Raw genomic sequence first — 24757 nt, forward strand, 5'->3', positions numbered from 1 at the left:
CTAACTACTACTGTCTATCTGTTCTATACCAAAGCGATTAGACGTAAATAAAGGAAATAAAGACAAGATACAAGAATGACAATGCTCCATTAATTGATCATCATCATTATCGATCAACATTAAGGTTATTCTATCTCATGAACTTAGTTATACAATGAAAGAATTCATGCCACAGCTCGCAGGAGCTAGGCTCTATAAGACATGGTAGCGATGACAAGATCAGTGCAGAGCAAGGATCTTAGCAACAGCCGCCTCGGCAACAACCATGATAGTAGCCTGGATGTTACCGGTAGGAAGGTCAGGGTGGATACTGCCATCGACGATGAACTGTACAAGATAAAAGTCAGCAAGATGGGTCTCAACAGTGCGGAGCAGGGTAGCAGTGGGGATGGGGATATACATACCAGGTTGTTAGTGCCGTAGACCTTGGTGTTGAGGTCAACGACCGAGGTGCCGTTGTTGTAGCGGCCATCGTCCGTGCCAATCTTGGCCGAGGTGGTGTAGTGCATGCCAGGGCTAACGCTGCCGAGGATAGCGGAGACGTTGGTGTAGGTCTCCAGCTGGAATCCGGTAGAGGGGGCGGTCAACTCTCCGACGAACTGCTGGAGGAAGGCAGTGGCGGCAGCGCGATCACCGGCAGTCGTGAGGTAGGGAGACTTATCCCAGACGGTGGAGCCATCAGTCTCCAGGCCGAGCACACCGGAAGAGGTGAGACCGTGGGTCATGTAGGCGGTAATGGTGACTTCGTTGGTGCCGGAGGGAGCACAAGAGCCCTGGTAGTAGCGCGTCTGGCCGTCGACGACGTTGGAGGTGAAGAAGATCATGCGGTGCTTTCCTTGGGTGAGGAGACCGCTGCCCTGGGCGTAGAGGCTGATGTCAGAGACATCGGAGCCGTTCACGATGGCGTCGTAGTCGGGAAGGCCATAGCTGGTGCCGTTGGTCTTCAAGATGATGGAGAAGATAGGGTGGTCCTTAGCACCGATACCGACGGGAAGGTTGATCCAGTCCTTCTTGGGGGGGACGATCACGCCGCTCTGCTGGGCGATCTCAATCTGAGAACTGGGTCCGATGCCGGAGTTGAAGAGGATACGAGGAGTGGAGAGAGCACCGGCAGAGAGGACGACTCTTCCGTGGGAGCCCAGAGTGATGTTCTCCCGGCGGCCGAAAGAGTTCTCGACCTCCACACCAGTCACTTGGCTGCCGGCGCGCAGGAGGCGAAGCACCTTGGTGCCGAGACGGAGGTTGAAGTTCTTGCTCTTCTCAGCCAAGGGCAGGTAGGTGCGGACGGGACCAGCACGCATCTGGTCCTTGATGTTCCAGGCAGGGTAGCTGTAGACCTCGTGCTTCTCGTTGGGCTCGGCAATCATGTCAACGGACTTCCAGCCGATCTTGTTGAAGAAGTTGGAGAGGACGGTGTAGAGACCCTGGTCGTAGCGCTTGCCATCGGCGGAGGGCAAGATGGTTCCGGGGTTGCGCTCATAGAGCCTGTCTGCAGCAGGCTTCACGTCGTCCCATTTCCATCCCTTGGGCCACTTGTCGTTGAAGTCACGGTCCGGCGGGTGAACGAAGACCATGTAGTTCAAGGTCACACCACCACCCAGCACGCAACCGGCATAACCGGCGACATCAGAGCAGAGGTATTCCTCCCACTGAGGCAGGGCACCAATGTCGGCAGACAGTCCAGGCAGGTCAACCGCAGTCAAGGTCTTGTTCCAGACGAGGGTTTCGTTGGATCCAGTAGCCACGGTAGGTCCATAACCTCTCTCCAAGAGCAACACGGTCTTGTTGGCCTCGATCAAGCGTTCGGCAGTGATGATACCAGACGGTCCACCACCCACGATGATGTAGTCATACGAACTACCCTTCGGCGATGCGTGGACACGGGGAGAGGCCACGGCCCCAAGAGCAGAGCCAGTGGCAATGAGGCCTGCAAGCAGGAAGGATTTCATGGTGAGAATGATTTTGGGTGAGGATAGAGATTCTCATTCAGTCATGGTGAAACGGGCAGGTCCCTTTATATTTCCATAGGGTCCGCGAAGGTCCCGGAAAAACGCTTCTTTGGCACGCACCAAGTTGCCTTCTTCGTTTCCACTTAGTCAAACACTTGCTAGCTCCTCAGGAAAATGAACCCGATCATGTCATAAGAGTAGCCAATTTGGCTCTCTTCCGCTAGCTCCGTACCAAATCCCTCCGATGTACTCGCAAGTCCCACTACCCAGGTCCCTCAATTACTCGAAAATGTCGCCTGAGTCTGTATGTCGAAGAATATTCTCGTTTCAGTGGACCGGCTCCTGATGGCGATCGTTTCCTCATTCGCCGTTATCTGATCGTTGTAGATGCCATTATTGCACAGGTGAACCGATGAGGTGGGTAGGCGAAGACAACCAGCGGCGACATTGCCTTATCATTGGCAACCGAACTTTGGGTTCGGTGGATCCCGTGAAAGCGCCAGCCGCTTCTAGCGCGAAGAAGACGGATTTCAAAAGCCTGACAAAGCCAGGTTTCTAGGGGAGAGTGGATATGAGAGCCTTTGGTGCACAATATGGAAGTGGATATCTTAATAAAATTCGGTTGAAAAACTTGGCGGTTGAATAGGCGAAAACAGATGAGTGAGGGTTGACAAATGATTATTCACCGTCCATGCCGGGTCTCGCTGTCCCACTCCCCAACTCGGTAGACATGTCTCTTCTGGAAGTTGATTCAGGGTTCACGGCTCGCTTGCACCGGGCCGTACGGAGTTGATTCGTACAGCAGTAGTTGTCGAGCACACGATACAGGCCGGAAGACACGGATGGTGGACAGACACAGGACTCATGATTCAAGTCTATCGATTGACCTTTTCCCTGTCTAGCTTATCTCGACGTCTGTACTTGCAGTCAGCTCTGTTGTGTCGATGCAGTCAGCCCTAGCATTAGTGCCGGCGACTTTATGTTAAACAAGCTAGCCAGTAGTCCGGATCCTGCCCGAACAACATGCTGGTCTGGCTAAGCTTTTCCCCCTTATCTCATGCATACTCACCTAGCCTAGTTTCAGCTTAATCTGAATGTGAAGGTTTAACCGCCAATATTCGATTGATCATAGTTGAGAAAGCAGTCAACTCTCATGTGCATCCGGCACCTCAATTTAAGATAGTGGTGGTGCCATCTGAGCGCGGTAATGAGTATAGATAAGAGGTGAAGTGGTTGCATTGCATTTACTGCCTGCAGACACCTGCACGTGCCTGCAGCAAGCCAGCCGCTAAACCCCCTGCATATGGTATGTCCACTTCTATAGCATCATGGATCCGGTGTAATCCATCCTATCCCAATCCAGTTTGATCTCCGCAGTGCTTTCTATACTACTCTAAATCCCAAAATGGATCCCAACGCGCTCTACATTGCGCTCTTCATTCGTGATGATCCTCCTAAACCCAACGATTACCACTGGGCGCTCTACCACCACATCAACAGCGGCATCAAGTACCATATCACCAACGAAGGCAACGGTTGGATTCCCGGACATGGTCCTGAATCAGGCACCGGCATCCTGAAAGCCTTCCTCCTTGTGGGACTGATTCAGATTGCAACCATACCGTCCACTACCTCAGCGCAGGAGACTTTAGACCGTGTCTGCCGAAACTACGACGGACATCTGAACGACAACGAGAACAGAACATGCCGGACGTGGCTACTGGATGTATTGAGGGATCTACAGGAGCAGATGGGTGTGCTACATGGAGTTGACATCAAATCACTAGAGAAAGAAGCGATGGACTGGGGCAATAAGTACGCGTTTGAGGCCTGTCGAAATGTACAACCAAGACCAGTGGAAAAGAGCATGTACATGGCGTGAGGCATGTGGTTCACCTAGTTCGAATCCTTATCTCAAGGGACTTAATAATATTGCATTGCACCAATATCACTATTTACAGTATGCAAACTCCTCTCACCGCCCTCCCATCATTGCCCGGCAGAATCAGCCCAATTCCTTCTCCGCCCCGCATTCCAGCACTTTTTTTCCCGCGTCGCATTATCCACCTATCAATCGGCCAATATCACTCCAACTGCACAATTAGACCATCACAATGAGGGTAAATTTTGATCCAATGGCCTTTATTATAGAGTACCATACTAAGTAGCAAAAAAAAACAGATCGTCGATCCCCAATCCGCCACCCTCACCAACATAGAGGTCCTGGCCTATCTAACGGCCAACCCTCCACGGCGACCACCGAACCCGCCGCCGAACTCCAGAAACTGGGTTCCCAGTCCGGATCTACGAGACCATAACACCGTTGTTAAGGAGGTGCGCATACCCTTATTGAATTGATTTCCACACCCTATGTGTTTCTCTGTCGAGTAGCTATGCGGGGCTGGATACATCGACCAGCTGGCTGGCTGGCTGGCTCGTACCTAGCTGCGGAGTACACACTCTTTCTTGCAGCACATGCACAAACCAGAAAAGCTGACACTTGATCAATCATTATAAGATACACAACTACGTCACCCGACTCTCCCCCCATCTCCTCAACTACCCCAAATACACGAACCTCACCCCCGCCCAAATACAAGCTCAGGCACAGTCCACCACAACAACAGCCATCCCACCATCTCAGATCAACGCGCCCACGCCGCTCGACCATGCGCTTCGGGAGCTCGTCACCAGGTTACAGCCCTACGGGCTCACCAAGGGTGAGGTGCTGATGATCGTGAACCTGGGGGTGGGGTTACATGCACCCGCGACGGAAGGAGAGGATGGTGAAGAGGCGGGTGAAGGAGGGGAAGAAGAAGAATATGATGATGAGAATGCGGAACAGCAAGTCAATGGTGGAGAGGATATGAATGGGATGATGGAGGTGGATGGGGCCGAGGAAGGACAGGGAGGGGAAGGGGAAATACCAGAAGAGGATTACGGGGCGTTGGCGCTGTTGGATACGGTGATTGAGGAGCGCGAGGAGAGATTGAGTAATGACGATGTGAATAATGTTTTGGCGATTATTCGGGAGACCTTGGGGTCGGGGATGAAGGGATCGGAGGGGGAGGGGATGGATGAGGAGGGATAGATTTTTCTGTGCGGACGGTACTACTACTATATATACCATGAACTATGGCTATTGACTACTAGACTTGGTAGTTCTTTTAGGTGGATTATTACGTTGCATGTGATGGTACTAACGAATTGTAGCATATTCTATCTATTCTATACAGACCCTGGTATATAATGAAGTATCCCATAGATACTCTCCGGCATCCCGACTCAAGAAGGAATATCATACAATAGAACAATTAGCCTTTACGCCTGACTGCAATGAAACCAGCACAGCAAAGAGGGTAAGGCCAAGCACATATGCAAACGCATCACATCAGATCCACTTCGCTCAAAATCGATATGTCATGAACCCCAAACACCATGTAGATATGCACGGCCATAGCTGATGGCAAGTTCTTGCTGCAGTTTGCAGCTTCACACTATAATGAAATATGCAGAATGAACAATGGACCACATTTGTGGATAAATAGTAAGGCCCACGCCAGCCATGTCACCAAAGGTGGATCGGCAGGCGGTGATCATCTCTCAAGAACCAGTCTCGGAGATAGATCACCATATGCCTGGCTTTTCTTTACCCTTGATGACGTTTCCGAATCGGTTGTAAACCGGCTCGTCAGCGTCTTCGCCACTTTCTTTGCCAAAGGGACCGAAGTCATCATCGAACAGCTCTTTATCATAGCTTCCACAAACCTCAGTGTAAGCCAGCCATTCACCTTTGTCGGTCCAGAGACCTCCCCTGCCACCGCGCATGTCCCACCATTCTTGTCCTCCCAAGAGGGAAGATTGGGCGGCGTCGAACCCATTCGGGGTGCGCATGTACTTGCGGAGAAGGGCACGAGCCCATGGTTGATACCACATCTCTGACCACCACTTGTCAAGGACAGAATGATCCCCATCCACATGTAACAGGGCCGGTACAGATGCCGAGTGAATGTTGGTCATCAAGGGAAGGTTATGCCAGGTATGGTTGCGCGGGTTCGGAAGTTTGTCGAGTGTCTCATTGAAAGGCGGGTTCAGCCAATCATCCTTGCCAAATTTGGGCTGGATGAAAGGGTTACCGATGCTCTCAGGTGTAATATCCGAAGGGATCAAGAGGCGTTTTTCTCTGGGGACGCCATGCTGCATCTGCACTGCCGAAGTCTTGGTGACATTATTGTAGTGAAGCCATTCGACATCCATCTTAGCATTGCGCATGTTGAAAAACAGACGGGATTCATAATCGACTCCAATGCCATATTCATAGCGGGTGCCAGACTCGAGGCGCGGTTGGGTAGCTCCTGTGATATTGGAAGCATCAGAGATGCCTATGAGGGTGTAGAGCCATTCCATGAATCCATTTGCAGAATCCCGCCTCTCTAACTCCCGCACATATTCCTGTCGACCAAACATTTGCGTCATAGCAAGGTAATCTCCCCGTGCGTTGCGGTGTTGATGCACGAACCGCAGAACCTCGGCGTATATTAACTTGAGATCAGCTGCCTGGCCAACCACTGCGCCAGGCTTAAGCCAGCGCGGCCGATTCAGATGTCCTTGTGGGTGGATATCCGTCTTCCACCCATAAGCGTCCGGGGGGAGGCTAGATTCTGGAACTGTCACACACCCTGCATCTAGGGTGAGCCCAGGGAAACATTCTTTGCTCGCTGCAAACAAGACTCTCTGGGAGTATTTCTGTATCGTTTCCTGCGAGCCTGTACGGTACGGCCTGTCAACAGTCACGGTACCATATTTCCGAAGCAATTTCTCATTGTTCTCCCTGAGGAGATTTTGGAACCTCTGGATCAGGACCTCCGGGGGTAATTGGAAAAACACGTCCTGAGAATCAACGATAAGAACGAGATCTTCATCCTTTATTTGCGGGTTATACGCCAGGTAATTGTATATGCCGGCTATGCGGTCCACCATGGCAGCGTAGTCTGTGTACCCCGTTGAAGGCGACTTGCCATAGCTAATCAACGTGGGCGGTGGGTAGTTCAGTATCATTGACGACGTCAACGTGCGACAGAGTGAGGCGGACTTTTGCGATGCAGGTATAAGAAGGTGAAAAGACGGGGTCGACTTTTGCAGATTATGCGGAAGACTATCATTTCGGTGCAAAACATGACCCGGGGAAGTGAAGACCATCGGCAAGTCTTCGGGGCGCTCACGGGAGGGGGGATATGATGGGTATCTCAACCAGTAGCTAACATGTGGCTAGGAAAAGAGGCACTTCGTCAGTACCACCACTTCATTGAGACAGTAGATCGCATAATAAACATACTTGACTAGATCGCGACAACAACAGCAGCGTGAAGAAGCATGTGGCGGCCAGGATCATCAGCGTCCTAACGGGACGAGCTCTGAGACGGCGAGGATGGAACTGTTGCTGCCATAGCATCGTCATTGACGAGCGCGCCGTGTGATAATGATCGGCCCATGGGCCGTCTAGGATGCCCTGGAATGACATCCTGAAAGCAGTGGAAGTGGAAACTTTGCTTGGACACTAGATTAGAGTACCGCTGCTCAGCAGCGGTGGACGGACGATCCGACTGAACGTCAGATCGTGGTCACTAGACAAGAACCGCTGGGTTTATCCAAATGTAGAAGAGGGTCTTCCCAACAATAAGCATTCCTGCGAGCGGGACATGCGATCAGGAAGAGCAGCGAAGCTGACGGGGGGATATCGGATTAAGAGAAATAAATGGGGTTGCTAGGCGCCATGCTGAGGCAGAAAAGACAACAGTCAATGGTGACGACAGCAACAAGATGAAGAAGAAGAAGCCAGTGTCGGGGAAGAGATCCATGCCACGCGGACACAAAACGCGAAGAGGAGGAGGGAAAGTAGTTCAAGGTCGACTCGGGCGGAAGACCACTTCAGCAACAGAAAAGTGACCGATTTGGGTGAGGATTTACGTCGGCGTGTGGAACCGGGCCAGGGACTGGGGGAAAGTAGCTGTCCGGTCATTGGCCTGCCCTCCTCTTTCTTTTCTGCGGATTTCAATCGACTGGATGGATCATGAATTATGGACTCCTCGCTTTTCCCCTTTGGTTCCCGGCCCTGGCCTCCGTCGGTATTGCGATGTGCGAGTATCGCTCCCTGCACCCGTTAATGTCCCACCGCATCTTTGTTTCTTTTTCCTTTTTATTTTTTTCCCCTGTTCTGCAGTACTTTGTCGGTCTTTAGCCGGGCCATGAAAGCTTATCTCCTTGTGGGATCTACTGATCCCACCCTCAGGTGCATAGTCTCCTCCATAGTGAAGTTGTTCGCCTCAGCCCACGAAAGTCGGTTACTCAGCGGGAAACGCCATCGTTGGATCTGGCCGCGTCATCGAGACTGCACATCCCATACTGCCCGTGCCCTCCCAGTTCTTGGCACGAATCGGATGGTGGTTTCAGATTGCTTGCTTATTAGTCCATCGCCGGCCCTGTGTTCGGCCTACGTTGTAAACTGACGTCTCCCTATGCATGACTCCACATTGCCCATTCTACTTTGGACCTAGATTCCCCCGTCCATAACAAGCCATGCAGCCCGGACGAGTGCCGTCTCGAATCGTGCTCCATCTACGGCTTTGGATTGCATGAATAGAACAGACGATTACGAAGCAGGCGCTTCGACTAGCCACTTTGTAGTTCCGAGGGCGTCTGATAGACGGTAGTAGTATGAACTGCATGAACCCCAGGCCCGTTGAGCCGGTTAGCTACTACCGAATCTTTACGGGAAAAGCCCGCCTATCAAATAATTTTCCGGGGCTGAGGAAAAGCGCACGGTACTATAGTAATACCCAGAAGCACACTGGCAATCCTTATGTACAATGCCAACGCCGCCATAATGCAATCAATGGCCCAGAACAAATCAACAATACAACAATATAGACACCTCGAAGACCCCTAACTCATTCCAGGTATATCTCTTCTCGCAACCGTTGCAGATTGCGGAAGATGCCACCCCCCGGGCCTTCGCTTTCTTGCCGCCGATGACCCGTTGTTGGTCCCTTCGTAGACGATCCGGACGGCTGCTGGGACTGGTCGGATCGGCCCTGATTGTCTAGGGCCTTGCGACGGTCCTCCACGATCTTAGCCAGGCTGTCTACGAACCGAGTTCGGGCCTTCTCCTCCGCAGTGCCCTTCCAGACAAGTGCCAATGTACGTAGCGACTCAACACGGCGCGAGGCAGCTTCAATCCCCTCCTGCCCGCCCCCGTTGCTATCTAAAAGCTCCGTTACTTCCTTTCGCAGCTTCTTAGCCACCTCTTGGCCCTTCTCCTCGCGACTGTGGCTCTCAGGCCCCGGTTCCGGCGCCGACACCGAAATAAATGATGATGTTATAGACGTCTCCGATGGCGGGAGGGGCCATTCCATGGCATCTCCGAAGGTCTGCACCACTTCTTCCAGTCGTGCGCGGACTTGGTTCAACGTCCGTAGCTTGGTGATATATTCAGGGTCCTGCACTGTGATTGTCTCCGCTGGCTCTCCCTGTTCTCCAGTATCTTCCGATTCCTCCGCCCCGGCGATCTTGTCATTGTCCGCAGCGCCCGGGACAAATCTCTCAATGTCACTCCGTAGTGCGTCCGTCAACGTGTCCGAAAGTCCAATAGTCTCTCCACGCAGCAATTCAACTTCATAAGCTAATCGACCTCCGCTTCGTAGAATCTCATCGGTAAGTTGTGTAAGGGCTGTGGAATGTCGAGCATTCTGCGCGTTTATTTGTGAAAGGACGGTCTGGACTTGTGTAGACAGTTCGGGCAGGGAAGAGGCCCCCGCAGGAGCCCGCGAGAGGTTCGTTTGAGATGACGCCAGCGTCAGCGCAGGAAGAGCATTGTTGAGGTACTCGGCGGGATCAAAGGACTGGTCAGTGAAGTCGGGTGTCATTTCGAAAGACGGACGTGAGCTTGGTACTTTCGCAGCTGTAGGAGCCGGGCTGGGGGTCGGCGAAGGAGCCATTGTTTCGGTAGCAGTCTTCTTGATCGAGAGGACAGATGGGCAATTACGCCCTGTTTCAGCGCTATTTCATAAATCGACAGCCCGCCGGTAAAGGTCAAGGTACAATGCAGTGAGTCGTCAGATAGCTAGCAACAAGATCATGCTTGTCTACGACTTTCGGCCACTGCTGTTGAGATGAAGCCAGGCACACCGCCCTCGGCAGTATCTACTGCTTATCTGCCGCGATAGATACATATATTGCCTAAAGCGACTAGGCAGAAACACACAGCTATTGATGGTCAAATAAACCAATACCTTCACATTAGTCTCTTTTAATTACTAAGGGAAATCATAAGGTAATGTCATTATTGAATTAGAGGCAGAATCGTCCCGTTTAATACACAAGCATGTAACAAAAGAATGTGGGTATCGTCAAAGCCAGATAGGACCCCAAGCAAAAATGGGGAACAAGTGAGTGGAAAGACACAAGGCTATCCGGCCTTGTGGTGTCTCCAAATACATAGATATTGTTCAGCGTCATTAGCATATTCTCATCAGAAACCAGGCAATGGTCCTCTCCAGCGCTATCAAGCCATTAAATCATGTGGCACACCTCACCTAGATGTCTTCGACCACGCGCGCATTCATGGCACGCTGGAATCCATCATCAGGCTGTTGGTATCGACTTGGGCCTTCGCCAGCATTCTCTGCCGCAGCCATTTGTTGCTGCACAGTCTGGTTCATTGCCGGCAAAAAGATGACTTTGCTGTTGGCTGATTTGGCCATGGCTTGCATCGCCTCGAGATAGCGGATTTGCATCGCAGGTGCAGAAGACAAGATATCAGCGGCCTAGAATGGAAAGTTAGCTCATGTCGACTACTTTGATGAAATGAATATTTACCTGACGCATCAATTTGGCCGACTCGACTTCAGCACGAGCTGCAATAACCTTACTTTCACCGATACGCTTCGACTGCGCAGCCATGGAAAGAGAGTCTTGCAAGTCTTCGCTAAAGATGATGTCCTTGATGAGCATGGACTCAACCTGGACACCCCATCCACCAGCAACGTCCTCGATTATCTCTGAAGTCGACTGAGCGATCTCTTCACGGCGTTCAATAACGTCCTGCAGAACTCTTGCGCCGATGACATGACGCAGTGTAGTCTGAGTACGCTCCACCAGTGCCTGGCGGACATTGGAAATACCGAACGCGGCTTTGTGGGGAGAAACGATCTGGTAGTAGATCACGGAACTGAGGTTCAGGTTGACATTGTCCTTGGTCATGCAGCTCTGACGGGGCACTTCGACGATCTGGATCTTAACATCCACCGCTGTAAGATGCTCGCTCAGTGGGTTCACTTTGACCAGACCGGGATCGACGGAACGTTCGAATCTGGAAGAACATCAATCAGGATATATATTCTAGAGTGATCGTCGTGGGGGTTCACGAACCTTCCGAATCTCGTGATCAGGCCGACTTCACCCTGCGCGACTGGTTTGAAGGGGTTGGGGCAGCAGAAACAGCATGGAATGGCACCCAGGCAACCAAGACATTCACCAAGTCCGTGGACTAATAGCGACAAAGGTTTGTTAGACCAAAAGAGCTTTGACGGTGTACAGTAATATAGGTCAAGGTCGAAACTTACTGAATGAAGCGTACCATCCGTGCGCATCGGGGTTATCTTCACCGTGCTGGATTTGCTGCGCATACTTGGGTTGCAGATCGTCCAAGCGAGCCGGTTGCACATTAACCAGACCCGCACCAGGTGCGCGGGCAGGGTTAGTAGGTTGCTGGACTGGCGCCTTGCCGTTGACATCTGCGCTTCTTTCGGCTGACATTTTCAGTTACTGGTAGGAGAAATTGCAGGTCGTGGAGTAGTGTACAGTGTGTAGCGGTAATCGGACTAGAACTGTAACCTAAGCTCGTAGGGGAACGGAATAGCAATTATTTGAAGCCAACGAGAGAGATAAACAGGGGGCGCTGAGAAGGGTTCGCAGCTGCAACGGCAAATATTGATAGAAACTAGCAGAGTCGGAATGATAAACTGATCGAGAGAGATTTAGAAATATGACATCGGAAGAGGGGAGTGAGGGGAATTAAATACCACTGACCAGCTGCAACCTTAGTTTCACGACTCAACCACTCGACGGCAGGCTTCCCGTAGGGTAGCTAACACAATGAACTACTCACATCCTACATCTACTGTAAACTCAACTCACATGTTCTCCGCAGCGGTGGCTGTGGGTCGCTAGTTTTGGTCCTATGGGACCTTTTTGGGGGCGTCTTGGCTGCTTGGTTCCTAAGTTGGACCCTCTTCTTAGCCCATTCCTTCTGGACGCCTCGTGTCCTTGATCCCTGAGGCTTCCCGCCCGCCAGCTGTAAATTTACTACTTGTTGTTGGATCCATTCAGGAGCTCTGCTCTTACTCCGCCTCCCAAGGCTGAGCAACTTAGAAGGCCCCAATCCGTCCAAATAGTGCAGTTTTGTCGCTGAGGATACTCCTGATTCTCTCACTTATCCCAGACTCTGCCACGCTTACGGTCAACGACGGACCAATCTGCGCCAATGTCTTGGACTGTGCCCGAGGCCGAAAGGCGCGTGCCAGAGAGGAAGTACTAAACGCGCTAAGAATTGGAACTCACCTCTGATATTTCGACGCTACGCTGCTAATCATGCAAATTACATCATTCTAGAAGACGAAGACGGCTATGCGGCAAGCAGGCGAACCACACAAGTTCCTTCCACCAACCATACTAAGGATTGGGGTTACTAGCACCATAGGGCAGCATATGGATGGGACCACTCATCAAATTCAATGTGCTTTGATCACCTGGCAAGCATACCTTTCTCTCCCCCTGTCGTTGCCCCGGCATCGTAGTACCGTCCTGTCAACATCCACGTGAGCTCTTCGGTCTTTCCATCTGGTTTCTAGTGACCAATATCCCGCCGGGTTGACCCATGGCTCTAAAGCTCACAGCCCTCTCCGACACTTCGGTCGGCGATCTCGTGTTGAGATCAGCGGGCGAAGGATTAGGTTTGTGCTGTGCAATCACCCCAAACACAGTGGTGGTGCTTACCGTTACACAGGGGATGACAGCATCACTCTTGACCCGTAAAATATAGTATGCGCCCTACTTGCGCTATACTTCTGCTCGGCATAAATGATCCGATAGACAAAGAGCTTGTGACAATCTTGCTTTTAATTGGCACCTCCTTCGATCTACAGTGAGGCTCTTATGGGCAGGATAAGGGCTCACGGTTCCCCACCACGTATTTAGCGCCAAGTAATCGGGCGCACTGAGGCAGTGCTTCCTTTGCATATTGTGGGCCAAGGCTCAACTGACCCGGCATTGGGCGATCGATAGGGAGGCCAATCACCATGTTACCATACTTCCGAGAATCGTCTCTTACACCTGATTCATGAGTCAAGTTGCTCATAGAGAGACAGAGGGACTTATACTCGAACTCAGCACGGCCAGGGTGCTCTTGCTGAGTTGCTAACAAGCAGAAGAAGAGAGATTCCTTCCGTAAAACGCGCGAGCAGTTATCTATCTAATTAGATACGGGCGGTATGTCTTCATGTACGTTCCAGTATAGGACTATAATCCTATCCTTCCCAGTTTTGTAGGCTGAATTATGTGTGAGTGTAAAGATTATAAAGAATAACCCCTCAGAGAGATAGAAATCTACAAAATTTTCACCATACTCAGTATATAGACAGCGAAGGGTGATGATATATATAAGGATCAAGCTGTTTGTAGTCTCCCTAAATTTATTTGAATATACTTACCCTCCTCCCGGGCACTGGGCATATATCTAATTAACAAACCTCTTCTTTCGCATGGTCAGTATCCAACAGTCATGGGAATCAAACCTACCACACTATCTACTTAAGCATCGACCAGAGAAACCTCTGTCAGATACCTGTAGGAGTGTCATGCAGGTTGACTACCACTACACCACCCGGCCACCCATAAATAGCTCATAGGAACTACTGGATGAGAGTATCTCATTCATAGGCTGTTGTCGTTATGTAAAGGACAACAACAACTTCAAGCGTGGTGACTACTGTACTACTATCTACACAGCAAGTATGTCTGTCAATCACAGATAAATCAGGCAATTCCGCCAGGGACCCTCAAATTAGCCGGTGGGTCATTTGCATACCTCCGTCGGCGCGCATACTTCCGTTGGAGTGTTATCATTACCACAACAGGAAATTGGTGTAGACACGCTGAGTCCGAGTTTCGGCTCAGGGTCCAGTATGCGGACTCATCCTTCTCTCCTACGAGATTGACATATTGCGTCAGTGATAGTCATTCAACTTACAATGTAATTGCCCATTGGTAAGAGCGGGTCCTTGAATGTTGGCGCTTCTTCGGAAGATAGGAAGCCCCGATGGCTTGCACTAGATCATGCATAATGCATGTTCTTGTTTACTGTGTAGTTTACACAAGAGTAGTTATCAATTGCTAGGACAAAGGCGACTTTTCCAACGTCTTACTATGGTGTACTACAGGGTCAACTAGACTAACTATGCCCTTGATCAAAGTTGTGAGCCTAAGATCGCAGCAAAACTAAGCAGAAGATACACATATAGCTGCGACAGCTATTGATAGACTTAAAATCGGAAGCCGTTATCATACAACAGCATCATTGGTCTAGTGGTAGAATTCATCGTTGCCATCGATGAGGCCCGTGTTCGATTCACGGATGATGCACATCTTTTTTTCATCTTTTTTTTTCCGCCACTTTCTTCTTAATTTCCTTTTAGCCTTGTTTGTCCCATCTTTCTTTGTTGGTCTTTCAAGTGATTTTTGTTTCTAGAGGTCACATTTTCAGACAGGGGCGTTCGCTTGACTTGGGTAGACGTCATAACTCATTTAGATTTCATAAGATACAATGGAAGCTTCACTATTGACGTAGCGAAAAGAGAATTGGGCAAATGTCTCCCTTTTGCATTTTTTTCAAGTTCATGGTCTCGCCAGTTCTTTGGCGTCAATACTCAAAGCCCTCTGGGGCGTTTCGATTAGTGACATGTCGCACAATGTCGCGAATCCAGGCCTAAGGCCACTATGGCCTGGGCCCCGGGGTACGCACTTCAACCAATCCAGCAGGTACAGAATGGAGTACCCCTGTTTTAAGATGACGTAAGGTCGAGTTCTGCAGTCCCCATTGAAACGAATGTATCAAAATTGGCGTGACACAACTTTCACCAGATACTTTAGTTATTCTACTTCATTCCGTAGTAAACTGGCGCGTGCTTGAAATATGGAAGCTTTAGAAGGTTTCGTAGCTAGTGTAATACATCAGAAGCTCAATGTCATTAAAAACAGAATGAGAGCAAAGCCAGCCGCAAATTAGCAGACTGATAGCCCCGATTCGGTTTCAGATGAGCACACTCCTCCTTCCTCCCACTACTATTGCTCCATTTTGACGCCCGCCCCTTTGTCTTTGCCATTGTACACAACCAATTATTCTGGGCATTTCAGGAACCCCGCATCTGACCTTTCAATGCTTGGAGTTTCTTCTAAAATAGCAACAATTGCTCAGCCCTGCTTAGTCATCTACCCTGAACCCGAAAAGGCGCAAGCGGAGAATCCCTTAAAATCGATCGACGAGAAGACTGACCAGGGGATTTGCATGGTGACAAGCATTTCCCTCCTGTTCCTCAAGCCGGAGCTGGTCTCCCCATGCCTTTTGGAGATTGACGATGAGTTCGTTCCACAACTTGGTGCTACAGGCAAAGAAGGCGCGCGCTGTCATCAATTACAGAGGAAGGAAGTCGGATGCCAAGAAGAATAATCTGTCCAAGCATGCTGCAGGCTCATCATCAGTGTCCTCGTCAGTGTACGTCGTGTGCCCCTCATCGCATCCCGTGTTCTATGCTCAAAGCGTAAAGCATGTCCATCGCTAACCTACGTGTTGTACATTTATAGTGTGGAGCTAGTTCCGACGTCTTCCCCCTGGGATCTCCTCCCAGTCGAGATTCAGATCAAGATATTCGCCCACTGCGGTGTCACGGACTTTCTGCCATTAAAGCTTGTCTGCAAATCATTCTATCTACTGCTTAACTCGCAGGAACAATGGATCACCCGGCAATACCTCCGTCAACGTCGCCATGGAACACTCCCCTCCCCGATAGATAGCGAAAGGACATATACTCGGAATCCGGAGGATGATGCAGTATTGCTATCCGATTTGTTTCCACCGGCGAAGAGCGCCAAGGGTGGCCACATATACACTTTCAAGTATATATCCGGCCTGCGTCGCCGGCAGACGCTTTGTACAAGACTTTGCTGTTACCTCGCGGACCGTGTTATGGATCGGTTTGTGCACAGCGAACCGGCGTTCATGAAATCCATGTTTACCTCCAAAGCCGAGCGCGGCGTCTTCGTGCAAAGGACGACTGCGCGCTTATGGTTTCATCTCGCTCCGCTCATGTAAGTATTGGCCTCTCAGTTGTTCTCTTTAGTGCATCTCTAACGCATTCCTCTCATACAGGTATTATACTCTATACTTCCTTGAGACCTATGCTCTTGCCAGGCGAGAGCAGACTAATGTTCTTCTGCGTGACTGGGAAGCTGGACGCTTGCCAGTTCCTGTACCCCCACACATCCGTAGAGCCATGTACCGGGACTTGCAAGTAAAGATAATCAGATCACCTCCTTTTACTGACACCCCTACCCTCATAGCCACGCATCACTGCATGCAACTTCTAGTCTCATACTTGCGGTATACTGTACCACCGGATGAGCCTACAGTTTCGGATGACAGTTGGATTGGATCCTTGCTTACAGTGTCGCCATTCCTCCGAATAGTGGAGTACTTCTCCGCTGAAATCGGAGATGGCGGCAATCAGCGGATGCAGCGAAAGGACTTCATGCACAATTTTCATAACGATATCACCCTAAATGAAAAGGACGACATCAACATGTTGGTCTTCCAGAATGCCCCGAACGTGCATTTGCATGGTTCCGTGGAAGATGTTTGGTTCGATGTTGTGAAGGAGGAATTGGCTTTAAGAAAGGCGGCGCCGCATCATGCAGAGCGCGTCATGGTTTGGACAGGGTTGCCTGTCCTATTCAGCTGCCAAGACTGTCGAATTCCAGATGGATGGCGTGCATAATGCATTCTGTTGGTTTAGCAAGCATTGCATTCTTTGCATTCACAAGGCGAGGCGTTTCATAGGGGTTTTGGTGTACTCCATGGCGAAGAATATATCCATCTTCATGGCATGAGCTCTTTGCTCGTTTGGGTGTTACTCTTTTGACATAACAATATTAGCAGCGGCTACTACAAATGAATGGAGATTTCTATTACCTTGGTATCGGTCCATCAATCTGTAACAAGAATGCATTCCTCAGTCCCATGTAAGCTAGCCCTATGCCCTAGGCTCCTTTCTGGGAGTGAGATGTTTGTATTGTTTGTTTGATAAGATGCATCGATTAGAGAGATAGTCGCGCCGCGGGCATTCTGCTCTCCCGACTAAGTAAACAGCTGCCGCATCATTTACTGATCGACAAGCTCCAAGGGAGCATCTCTTCCAATTGTGCTATACTAACACCATATGGGATAAATGTGATATACCATTCCTTCGCATGCATCAAACACCTTCAACCAGCCTCACGATACCACAATGACGCAAACAAGCCTACTAAACACCTCATGGACACTCCACCGTCTCTCCCCTCTCCACCACGGAAGAGACTTTGACAGCCTTGTCAACAACCCCGCGGCTCTGAAGTTCTACGCGACCCGACTACGAGATCAAGTAACCGCAGCCTCCTTCCCGATTGCCCTCCAATCTACCGGTCCACTGCCCACAACCGACGACGACACCCTCTCCCGAACCGGCGCGCTGCAATCCTGCACCTGGGAACCCATACCCAGTCTGTCATTCTCAGACATTGAACACGAACGCGACCCTGAAAATGGGTCTCAGGCGTCGAACGGACCTCGATCCCGCGCGCGGACTCAACGCTCAGCACCAGCCTCACATACGCCCTCCCAACAGGGAAGTGGAATCCTCGTGAAGCTAGAGTACGAGAACGCAACATACAAAGCAGCTCTTCTTAGCTTGTCCTCTCTCCCTGCAATCCAAACCGAAACCGTTTCGAAACCTCGCACCCGAACTCGCTCTCAGACTCAAACACATGCTACCCACCTACCACTCCTTCTAACCCGCTTTCCTGCTCCTCTCCGACAAACTTTCGTCTCCTTTCTCTCTTCGACCTTCGATACGTACTGTTCTCCGCTTCGTCTTCCCTCGCGATTTATAGGCACAGCATTGAACACATATATAAACACATTGAACTTGGAAGATGGATCCGGGCCTATGAACGCAGTCGAGATTGTCAAAGAGCTTCACCTCACACTATCGTTCCCTGCCTTTGCTGCGCCGGATTTGCGTACTTTGAACATCACGGTGCCACGAGAGTCGTTGGGCGGGTTCCTTCATGCTGGAAATAACGGTGATGGAAGTGAGTCGGACGTTCTGGCTGTGCTTAGTGCGTACCTGGAGGAGCATTTGGCGATGAAGTTTGATTTGACCGGTGGGAATGCGGGGCCCACTCTTAAGGGGCAAGATCATGTGCGCCTGTCGCGAATCGCTTGTGGGGGGTTCGTGCTCGGTGGAGATGGGAAGCTAAAGCTGGTTGCATCGACACCAGCTGGCGACAACGGCGATTCGGATACCGCTGCTGGTCGGAACAATCATCTTGCATTACGGGCTTGCGAGGTGTTGCTTTCCAATATACTGCGCAGAGCTGAGATGAACGAGGATGAGAACCAGAAACCCTAATGAATCCGGACTACGAGAATCTGCACGGACAAGCGAATATCGAAGAAAACCGCTGATGATTCTGATTTCAAATGCTAACAACAACATATCTAACGGATGCTGGGACTATACATTCTAAACGTCTGTCTTGTATCGTGCAATGTCGTGAATCGTTTACAGGTTCGGATCATGACCAGGTAGCACACCTATATGAGAGAAGCGCCGGGCTTCACTTGGAATTACACCTTCAAGGTTCCGATGCACGGCCTTCGGATTCAGCGAGCCGAAGCGCCTCATCGACTCCAGGGACAAAGTGAGACATGCCTCCGCATCGGTCGACTATGCCGCTTCTTTCGAACATGCGGAAAACGCTGCGATTCGAAAGGCGGCAGAAATAGACGCTTACTCCGAGATTGATGTAATCGTTCACAATCTCGGAGAGGACCTGCGTACCGGAGCCATCGATGCTCGTGACACCGTGAACGTCAAAGATGACGTTCTTGTTCGATTCCGGGGGCCGCAACCGTGGGAGGGATGGATGTGCGCGATTGGAGCCGTAGAACTCTAGACGGCGCAAGCGATTCTTGAGATCGCCAGTGTTGGCGAAGGTGAGCGGCTCGGGAATCTTGACAACAAGGGCGCCGTCAATGAGCTCCACATTCTCTGAGTGCATTTCGGCGTTGTCGTATTGGTCGGATGTCCCAGCTATTTTTCCGAGAATTTGGATGCGAGGCTGGGTGGAGTGACGGATCAGGATCAGAATTGAGAGCCCAATGCCAAGCGCGATACCCAGCTCCAGCGAGTAGAATATAGTGGAGACGAAGATGAGAAGCATCAATGCAAGCTCTGTCCAACCACGCAGCCGGATGAAGAAGGCGACGTCGTGGGGACATTCCTCTATAAGACTGTATGCGACGACCGATATCGTAGAGCATAGTACAGCTTTCTGTGGTGGATATCAGCACATGTCTTACCCAATAGTACTCGGGGATTGGGGAAGAACTCACAGGAAGATAGTATAAATATGGCAAGAGCACCATAATTACAATGAAAGTGATAACACTGAGGAAGATACTGCTCATAGGGGAGCGTGCTCCCGTAGAAGCGTTGACTTTGCTCCGTCCGTATCCGCCAAAGGCAGGGAGAGCCATAAAGCAGCCCCCAACCACATTGGCAACGCCTAGAGCAACCATCTCCCTGTTCGCACTGACAGACATGCCTTGGACACCGTCTCGTCTCTCCCCGAGGCCCTTGGCGGCAACTGAGGACTCGAAGAAGCCAAGAATAGCAATGATGAAGGAGGTGCTCATAGCGGTGCGTACGTGCTTCAGATGTTTGAGTTGGAAGGGCCACCTGAATGCGAAGAGCCCAGTGGCAGTGTTCTGAACTGAGCCCAGAACTTCCAGCCCCTGCTCGTACCATCCCAGACGCCAGGTCAGGATGGCCGAGAGGATCACAACGAGGATACGGTCAGGGAAGTAGACGACCTGAGGGTATCGTGGTTCGAGTGCTTTTTTGATCGTTCTGAGGTAGGTGGGGCGCAGGGTCAGTAATGATGCATCTCCTTTATGGGATTGATGGGGTCTTGGTACATACCGAAATAGCATGATTATTGCAAAGCTACCGAAGGATACAGCAGCTGTAAGACCATGACAGTTCTTGATATTCTGAGCGAAGAAGACAAGCTTCTGCACTGTGCTGCCATGGCTGACGCCGGCCTCTTTAGCCAGATCTGCCAATCCAACCTCAGGGATGAGCTGGTCAACAAAGATGACAAAGCCAATGGCAGTGATAAAACCTCTCAGAAAAGGTCGACTGAGTACATTATCCAGGAAACCCAGCCTGGTCAGTCCAGCGACTAGTATCATGGCTCCTGCCATGGCAGTGGCTATGCCTACGACCATTGCGCTTGCGGCCTCATCGTCCTCCTGCGAGTGGCCTTGTTTAACACTAGTTTTGACAATTGTTCCCGTCAATAGTGACCCAGCTGCTTCCGGACCAACAACGAGCAGAGGACTGCTTCCCAGGATTGCATAGAGCAGTGGCATGAAAACAAATGAGTACAGGCCGTTGATTGCTGGCGCGTGGGCGAGATTTGAAGCCAAAGATAGCGCCATGGGAATGTAGATTGATGCAATTGTCAAGGCTGCGATCAAGTCGCCTCGGAGGAAAGACCAGCGATATTGTGTGATCCAGTTGAAGAACGGGATGTAGTATGAGAGGTACCTGTATCTCAATCAGTTGTTTCGTCCTGAATCCAAAGCCGAGAGACTGTATATTCCAAACCTACATCGTCTTATGGTTCTTCACAGGCCACGCCAGACCTGACCCAGTCCTGGGAGGCAGGTTCTCCGGTCCTTGTACAAAGGTTGGGTTTCCATTCCCATTCCGAATATGTCCTTCAGGTCCACCGTCAACCTGCGGTGTCGATAAACCATCTCTCGTACCGTATGCGGGACCTCCTTGACCATCGTCCAATTTCAACAAGCGAGTTCTATCGTTCGGTTCTAGAGTCTCGGGGATCCGATCAGGTGGAGAGTCTGCAGAGCTGTTTGACAGAGGTGCTCGGAAGAAGCCCGCAAGCCAGTCCCGCAAAGAGCGGTGTTCGAGGTGTCCGCCCTGCGGATTGAGATCCGTCATGTTGATTCGGAGAAACCCGGGGTGAAAAGCACGATCGAATCAAACAGACAATGCACGCTATAATGTCGTAGAAAACGCCATAAGGAATGGCGACTTCAGCGGCGAGAAAAGCTGGGGGGAAAAAGGAAGCACAGTTGTGGTTGAGCGATTGGCGAGACACGACTGCTAGCGCAAGGAGCGGTGGCTGTTGGCTAAGATAAGTCCATCGTTAGCGGAATCGTAAGTTTTCGGACGAGGCAAGCAGGCCCTGATTGGCGGTGGAACTGAAAGTTCAAAATACCAAGATATTTTATTTTGTAAGGCTGATGCACGGGCAGAGTTTTTTGCCCTGCAAGCTCTCTCTCTGTCTTCTCTCCGATCTGGCATAAAGTTGAGACAGGCGTCGATGACGTTCGGACCCTGAAGATAAACATACTAAAACTGGAGAACAACCCCCTCATGGCTTACATAACTTTCTTTGTTCTCCCTTTATCCCGTTCCGGTATGTGATGATGCCCTCTGTCTGTAATTGATTTGAATAATCCACAACTGGTTCAGAAGGTAGTAGTGCCAGACATTGGGGTAATTGGGCATCCAATTGAGAATGTTACACAAGCAATCTGCATGTAATGTTTACACAATTGGTTGCCTTATGCCCAGAAGGCGGTTGTTATACACTCCTAAACAGCAGGTTCTTCAATGGCCACCACCATCCCAAATCACGCTCTGGTAATTGACCACAAGTGTCCGGAGTAGATTCAGGCCACGCCAGATGAGTGCGCTACAATATGCTCAGTCCCTCGAAGATGAGTTGTTCTGCAAATGATGATGAATTTGGCCAATCTTGGGGTTTCGCTTACTAACTGATTGGTGGGCCTGTAGCACGGACCATCCAGCCTGATGATCCCAGTGGACTACAACTACTTACTTTGTACAATAGCGGCCATCGGGCAAATGAGATAAGAGGGCCTCTATGAAGCTGGACTTATGCCTTAGTCGATGTCTCGATTTGAATGGAGCTGGTTGTCTAAATCTATCTTTCTCGATACTATGTTAAGCAGAATGGGGAAAGAAATGACACCATTGCTCTGTCTTATAGACCGCGGCCGGCATCGAAGAGAAACAATAAAAAACCAAAATAATCAAGCCGACTCGTGAGATGGTATAGATGATACTCATCCCATACATCACCACCTTCAGAGCCGCCCTATATCTCACCCTGGAGCCCGTCGCATAGTAAACAAGCAAGATTCCTGAAATGCTCATCAGGACCAAGGGGGCTCCTGTTGCAGTCAGACTAAAGATGCGCCAGAGCATGCGGGTCGTGTCTGATGGGTATTTCCAGTCCCAGGCAACAAGATGGAAACCAGAGAATACCAGAGAGGTGAGGTTGCAGATTATGGATCTTGGCTCATCATACTCGCTTCTTTTCCAGTCGAAAGGATCAAATAAGAAGCAACGAGGCAAATCCAGCCAGGTTTCAACCACAGTACCTATTCCCTGACTTCTCCCCTCAGCGTCCGGTGGGCCCAGCCTATCATGCACAATATTTGCTTTTTCCTGGTTGGGAGGGAGTATAAGGGTGGCACGTTGGACTCCGAACGGCTTATACCACCACAAGCCGTACATTATCAGCGCACAGAAAATAAAGGCCAGTGTCATCAGCTCAAGCTCACTGATGGGCAGACCCGCAGCCGCACGCGTGATGTCCAAACTGATAAGCCATACGCATTGAAGACAAGCAAACCCCTTGATAACAGCATCTGATATCGAAACATTATGAATGTCTTCCTCCTTCATTAGAGGAAGGCCTCGGTCCTGTAAGCAAGCTTCCTCAGTGGCCGGAAAGGTTCCTAGTTCACTCTAGTATCTCTTCAATATGTCAGGCTAAGTGTCCCGGATTCCGAATCAGTTAAGTATTAGTTTCTCACCTAGGGTGGTCAGCTGAGGGCTATAATATAACATCCTTTCGGCCATAGTATCTTTCACTAAAATTTGATGATTCTCGTTATGTCCCTGTACAGTCCCGGCCATCAACGTTGGACCATCCCGAGTGTCACCATCCTGATTGAGAAAGGTTCGGGGAATGGCCACCCGATACCCACCCATACAAGCATAAAAAGCGTGGGGCATGGTGAAAACAAGATGCTTATATCTCCTAAAGGTTTTCCTAGCCTCCATTAGCTCTTCGAAGGCTACTGCCACTCCGATCTCCGGGGCAATGGCAATCAAAGCCACCCATCCCATTCTCCGAAACCAAAGTCGTCGTAGAGGAGCCGTGGGCCAGTAATACAGCCAGCCCCTGTAAATATACCAGCCTGCTTCGCTCTCTTCAATACTTGGTATATTCAGGTGCACACATTCCCAGGAGCAGACAAGGAAGATAGATACGCAACAGAAGATAATCTGAGAAGTGCTTCGGGTCGTATCATTAGCAACCCATCCCACCCGTTCTGTTGCCTTGGCCTCCGTGGTGACGTTCTGGGCGAAGACAAAGCTGGATGCAGTGCAGAGTAGTAGAAGTGTCGTACGTAATAAGATGGCCATTGCGGTAAGTGGGGAGAGTACTGATCAATGATGTCGGAGGCTATGAACGCCAGACGACCGAGAAGGTATAGTAAAGGGCCATGCCCCGCTAGTACATATCGAAGTCCAGGTTGAACGACTAATTACTAGCTGCTGTTTCCTGCTATTAAGGGTACACTCGTGTCAAAAATCCCAGGCAGAACTGGCTGTCATTGGGGAAACATCAAATGAAGATTATAATGAAGAATGAAAAACTCCACCTGCAGCATGACAGGAGCGGGTGGCAGGGGGTGGGTTTAAAGGTGTTCAAGGCTATGAGGATGCCTGGTTGAAGCCTGTACTACCTCTTAAAGCTGCCCAAGTACACTTCTATCAAACTTCCTGGTCAAGCCTGAATACACAGTGAAATTGTTGCGGCAGAGCCTCATGAACACCTTCCCTGCTGTAGCTGAGACTCAGCCTGGTATTGCCCTGGATCCAGGCTTACGGTTACGAAAGATGGCTGTGCCACTTGCCTCGAGTTGATTCTCCTTTACGTGTCGGGTGCTTCTACAAAGACCAATGGGGCTTACTGATATCCCGCGAGAACATGCTATGTGAGTCAAACCGTCGTGTCAGGGTGTCTAGTAAGATTTATTTAAGCTTTCTCCGAATAGGCAATCTTTGATCAATGGCTAGTGAACAAACAGAACAAGCAAATAAGCTATTTGAAGCTTCTGGTCACCAAATCATGAAGTAATCTATTCCAAGAATAAGATACTTATTGGGCACTAATAACTCATCAGTATTCATGCAATGCTGTCAAGAGCATCAGTAATCCTCCCATCTTTACATAGTATAGTCCAGGCCAACTGTCCAGAGCCGATGAAGAAATTGATTGGATATAGATTGTTTAGCGTCAGGCTT

The 24757-nt window shown here is 50.3% G+C and overlaps 9 protein-coding genes and 1 non-coding gene across 10 annotated transcripts; 5 read left to right on the forward strand and 5 right to left on the reverse strand.

The window, feature by feature from the left end:
* Positions 1–219: 219 nt before the first annotated feature.
* AtWU_04520 (cellobiose dehydrogenase) lies at positions 220–1949 on the reverse strand (the record flags this gene model as incomplete). The annotated part of the gene is made up of 2 exons (XM_035499631.1): positions 220–327; positions 405–1949. The coding sequence occupies 2 exons, from the start codon at positions 1947–1949 to the stop codon at positions 220–222; spliced, it is 1653 nt and encodes a 550-aa protein (XP_035355524.1).
* Positions 1950–3354: 1405 nt separating this feature from the next.
* Positions 3355–3831, forward strand: AtWU_04521 (protein kinase domain family protein; the record flags this gene model as incomplete). The annotated part of the gene is made up of 1 exon (XM_035499632.1): positions 3355–3831. One exon carries the CDS (start codon positions 3355–3357, stop codon positions 3829–3831), a length of 477 nt encoding a protein of 158 aa, XP_035355525.1.
* Positions 3832–4063: 232 nt separating this feature from the next.
* AtWU_04522 (uncharacterized protein) lies at positions 4064–5040 on the forward strand (the record flags this gene model as incomplete). Its single annotated transcript, XM_035499633.1, has 3 exons — positions 4064–4069; positions 4131–4283; positions 4468–5040. The coding sequence occupies 3 exons, from the start codon at positions 4064–4066 to the stop codon at positions 5038–5040; spliced, it is 732 nt and encodes a 243-aa protein (XP_035355526.1).
* Positions 5041–5576: 536 nt separating this feature from the next.
* Positions 5577–7470, reverse strand: AtWU_04523 (glycosyltransferase domain-containing protein; the record flags this gene model as incomplete). Its single annotated transcript, XM_035499634.1, has 2 exons — positions 5577–7217; positions 7285–7470. The coding sequence occupies 2 exons, from the start codon at positions 7468–7470 to the stop codon at positions 5577–5579; spliced, it is 1827 nt and encodes a 608-aa protein (XP_035355527.1).
* Positions 7471–8896: 1426 nt separating this feature from the next.
* AtWU_04524 (uncharacterized protein) lies at positions 8897–9943 on the reverse strand (the record flags this gene model as incomplete). The annotated part of the gene is made up of 1 exon (XM_035499635.1): positions 8897–9943. The coding sequence occupies one exon, from the start codon at positions 9941–9943 to the stop codon at positions 8897–8899; it is 1047 nt and encodes a 348-aa protein (XP_035355528.1).
* Positions 9944–10540: 597 nt separating this feature from the next.
* Positions 10541–11762, reverse strand: AtWU_04525 (slipin family protein; the record flags this gene model as incomplete). Its single annotated transcript, XM_035499636.1, has 4 exons — positions 10541–10771; positions 10824–11316; positions 11376–11493; positions 11570–11762. The coding sequence occupies 4 exons, from the start codon at positions 11760–11762 to the stop codon at positions 10541–10543; spliced, it is 1035 nt and encodes a 344-aa protein (XP_035355529.1).
* A 2812-nt stretch (positions 11763–14574) lies between these two features.
* On the forward strand, positions 14575–14645 carry AtWU_t113. Its single transcript has one exon. It is a non-coding gene; the product is annotated as a tRNA-Gly (tRNA).
* A 992-nt stretch (positions 14646–15637) lies between these two features.
* AtWU_04526 (F-box domain protein) lies at positions 15638–17053 on the forward strand (the record flags this gene model as incomplete). Its single annotated transcript, XM_035499637.1, has 3 exons — positions 15638–15774; positions 15864–16367; positions 16429–17053. 3 exons carry the CDS (start codon positions 15638–15640, stop codon positions 17051–17053), a joined length of 1266 nt encoding a protein of 421 aa, XP_035355530.1.
* A 510-nt stretch (positions 17054–17563) lies between these two features.
* Positions 17564–18727, forward strand: AtWU_04527 (uncharacterized protein; the record flags this gene model as incomplete). The annotated part of the gene is made up of 1 exon (XM_035499638.1): positions 17564–18727. One exon carries the CDS (start codon positions 17564–17566, stop codon positions 18725–18727), a length of 1164 nt encoding a protein of 387 aa, XP_035355531.1.
* A 226-nt stretch (positions 18728–18953) lies between these two features.
* AtWU_04528 (SulP family inorganic anion transporter) lies at positions 18954–21346 on the reverse strand (the record flags this gene model as incomplete). The annotated part of the gene is made up of 4 exons (XM_035499639.1): positions 18954–19652; positions 19714–20230; positions 20303–20932; positions 20997–21346. 4 exons carry the CDS (start codon positions 21344–21346, stop codon positions 18954–18956), a joined length of 2196 nt encoding a protein of 731 aa, XP_035355532.1.
* Positions 21347–24757: the final 3411 nt, after the last annotated feature.

Source organism: Aspergillus tubingensis, assembly GCF_013340325.1.
Source record: "Aspergillus tubingensis WU-2223L DNA, scaffold_6, whole genome shotgun sequence".
NCBI lineage: Eukaryota > Fungi > Ascomycota > Eurotiomycetes > Eurotiales > Aspergillaceae > Aspergillus > Aspergillus tubingensis.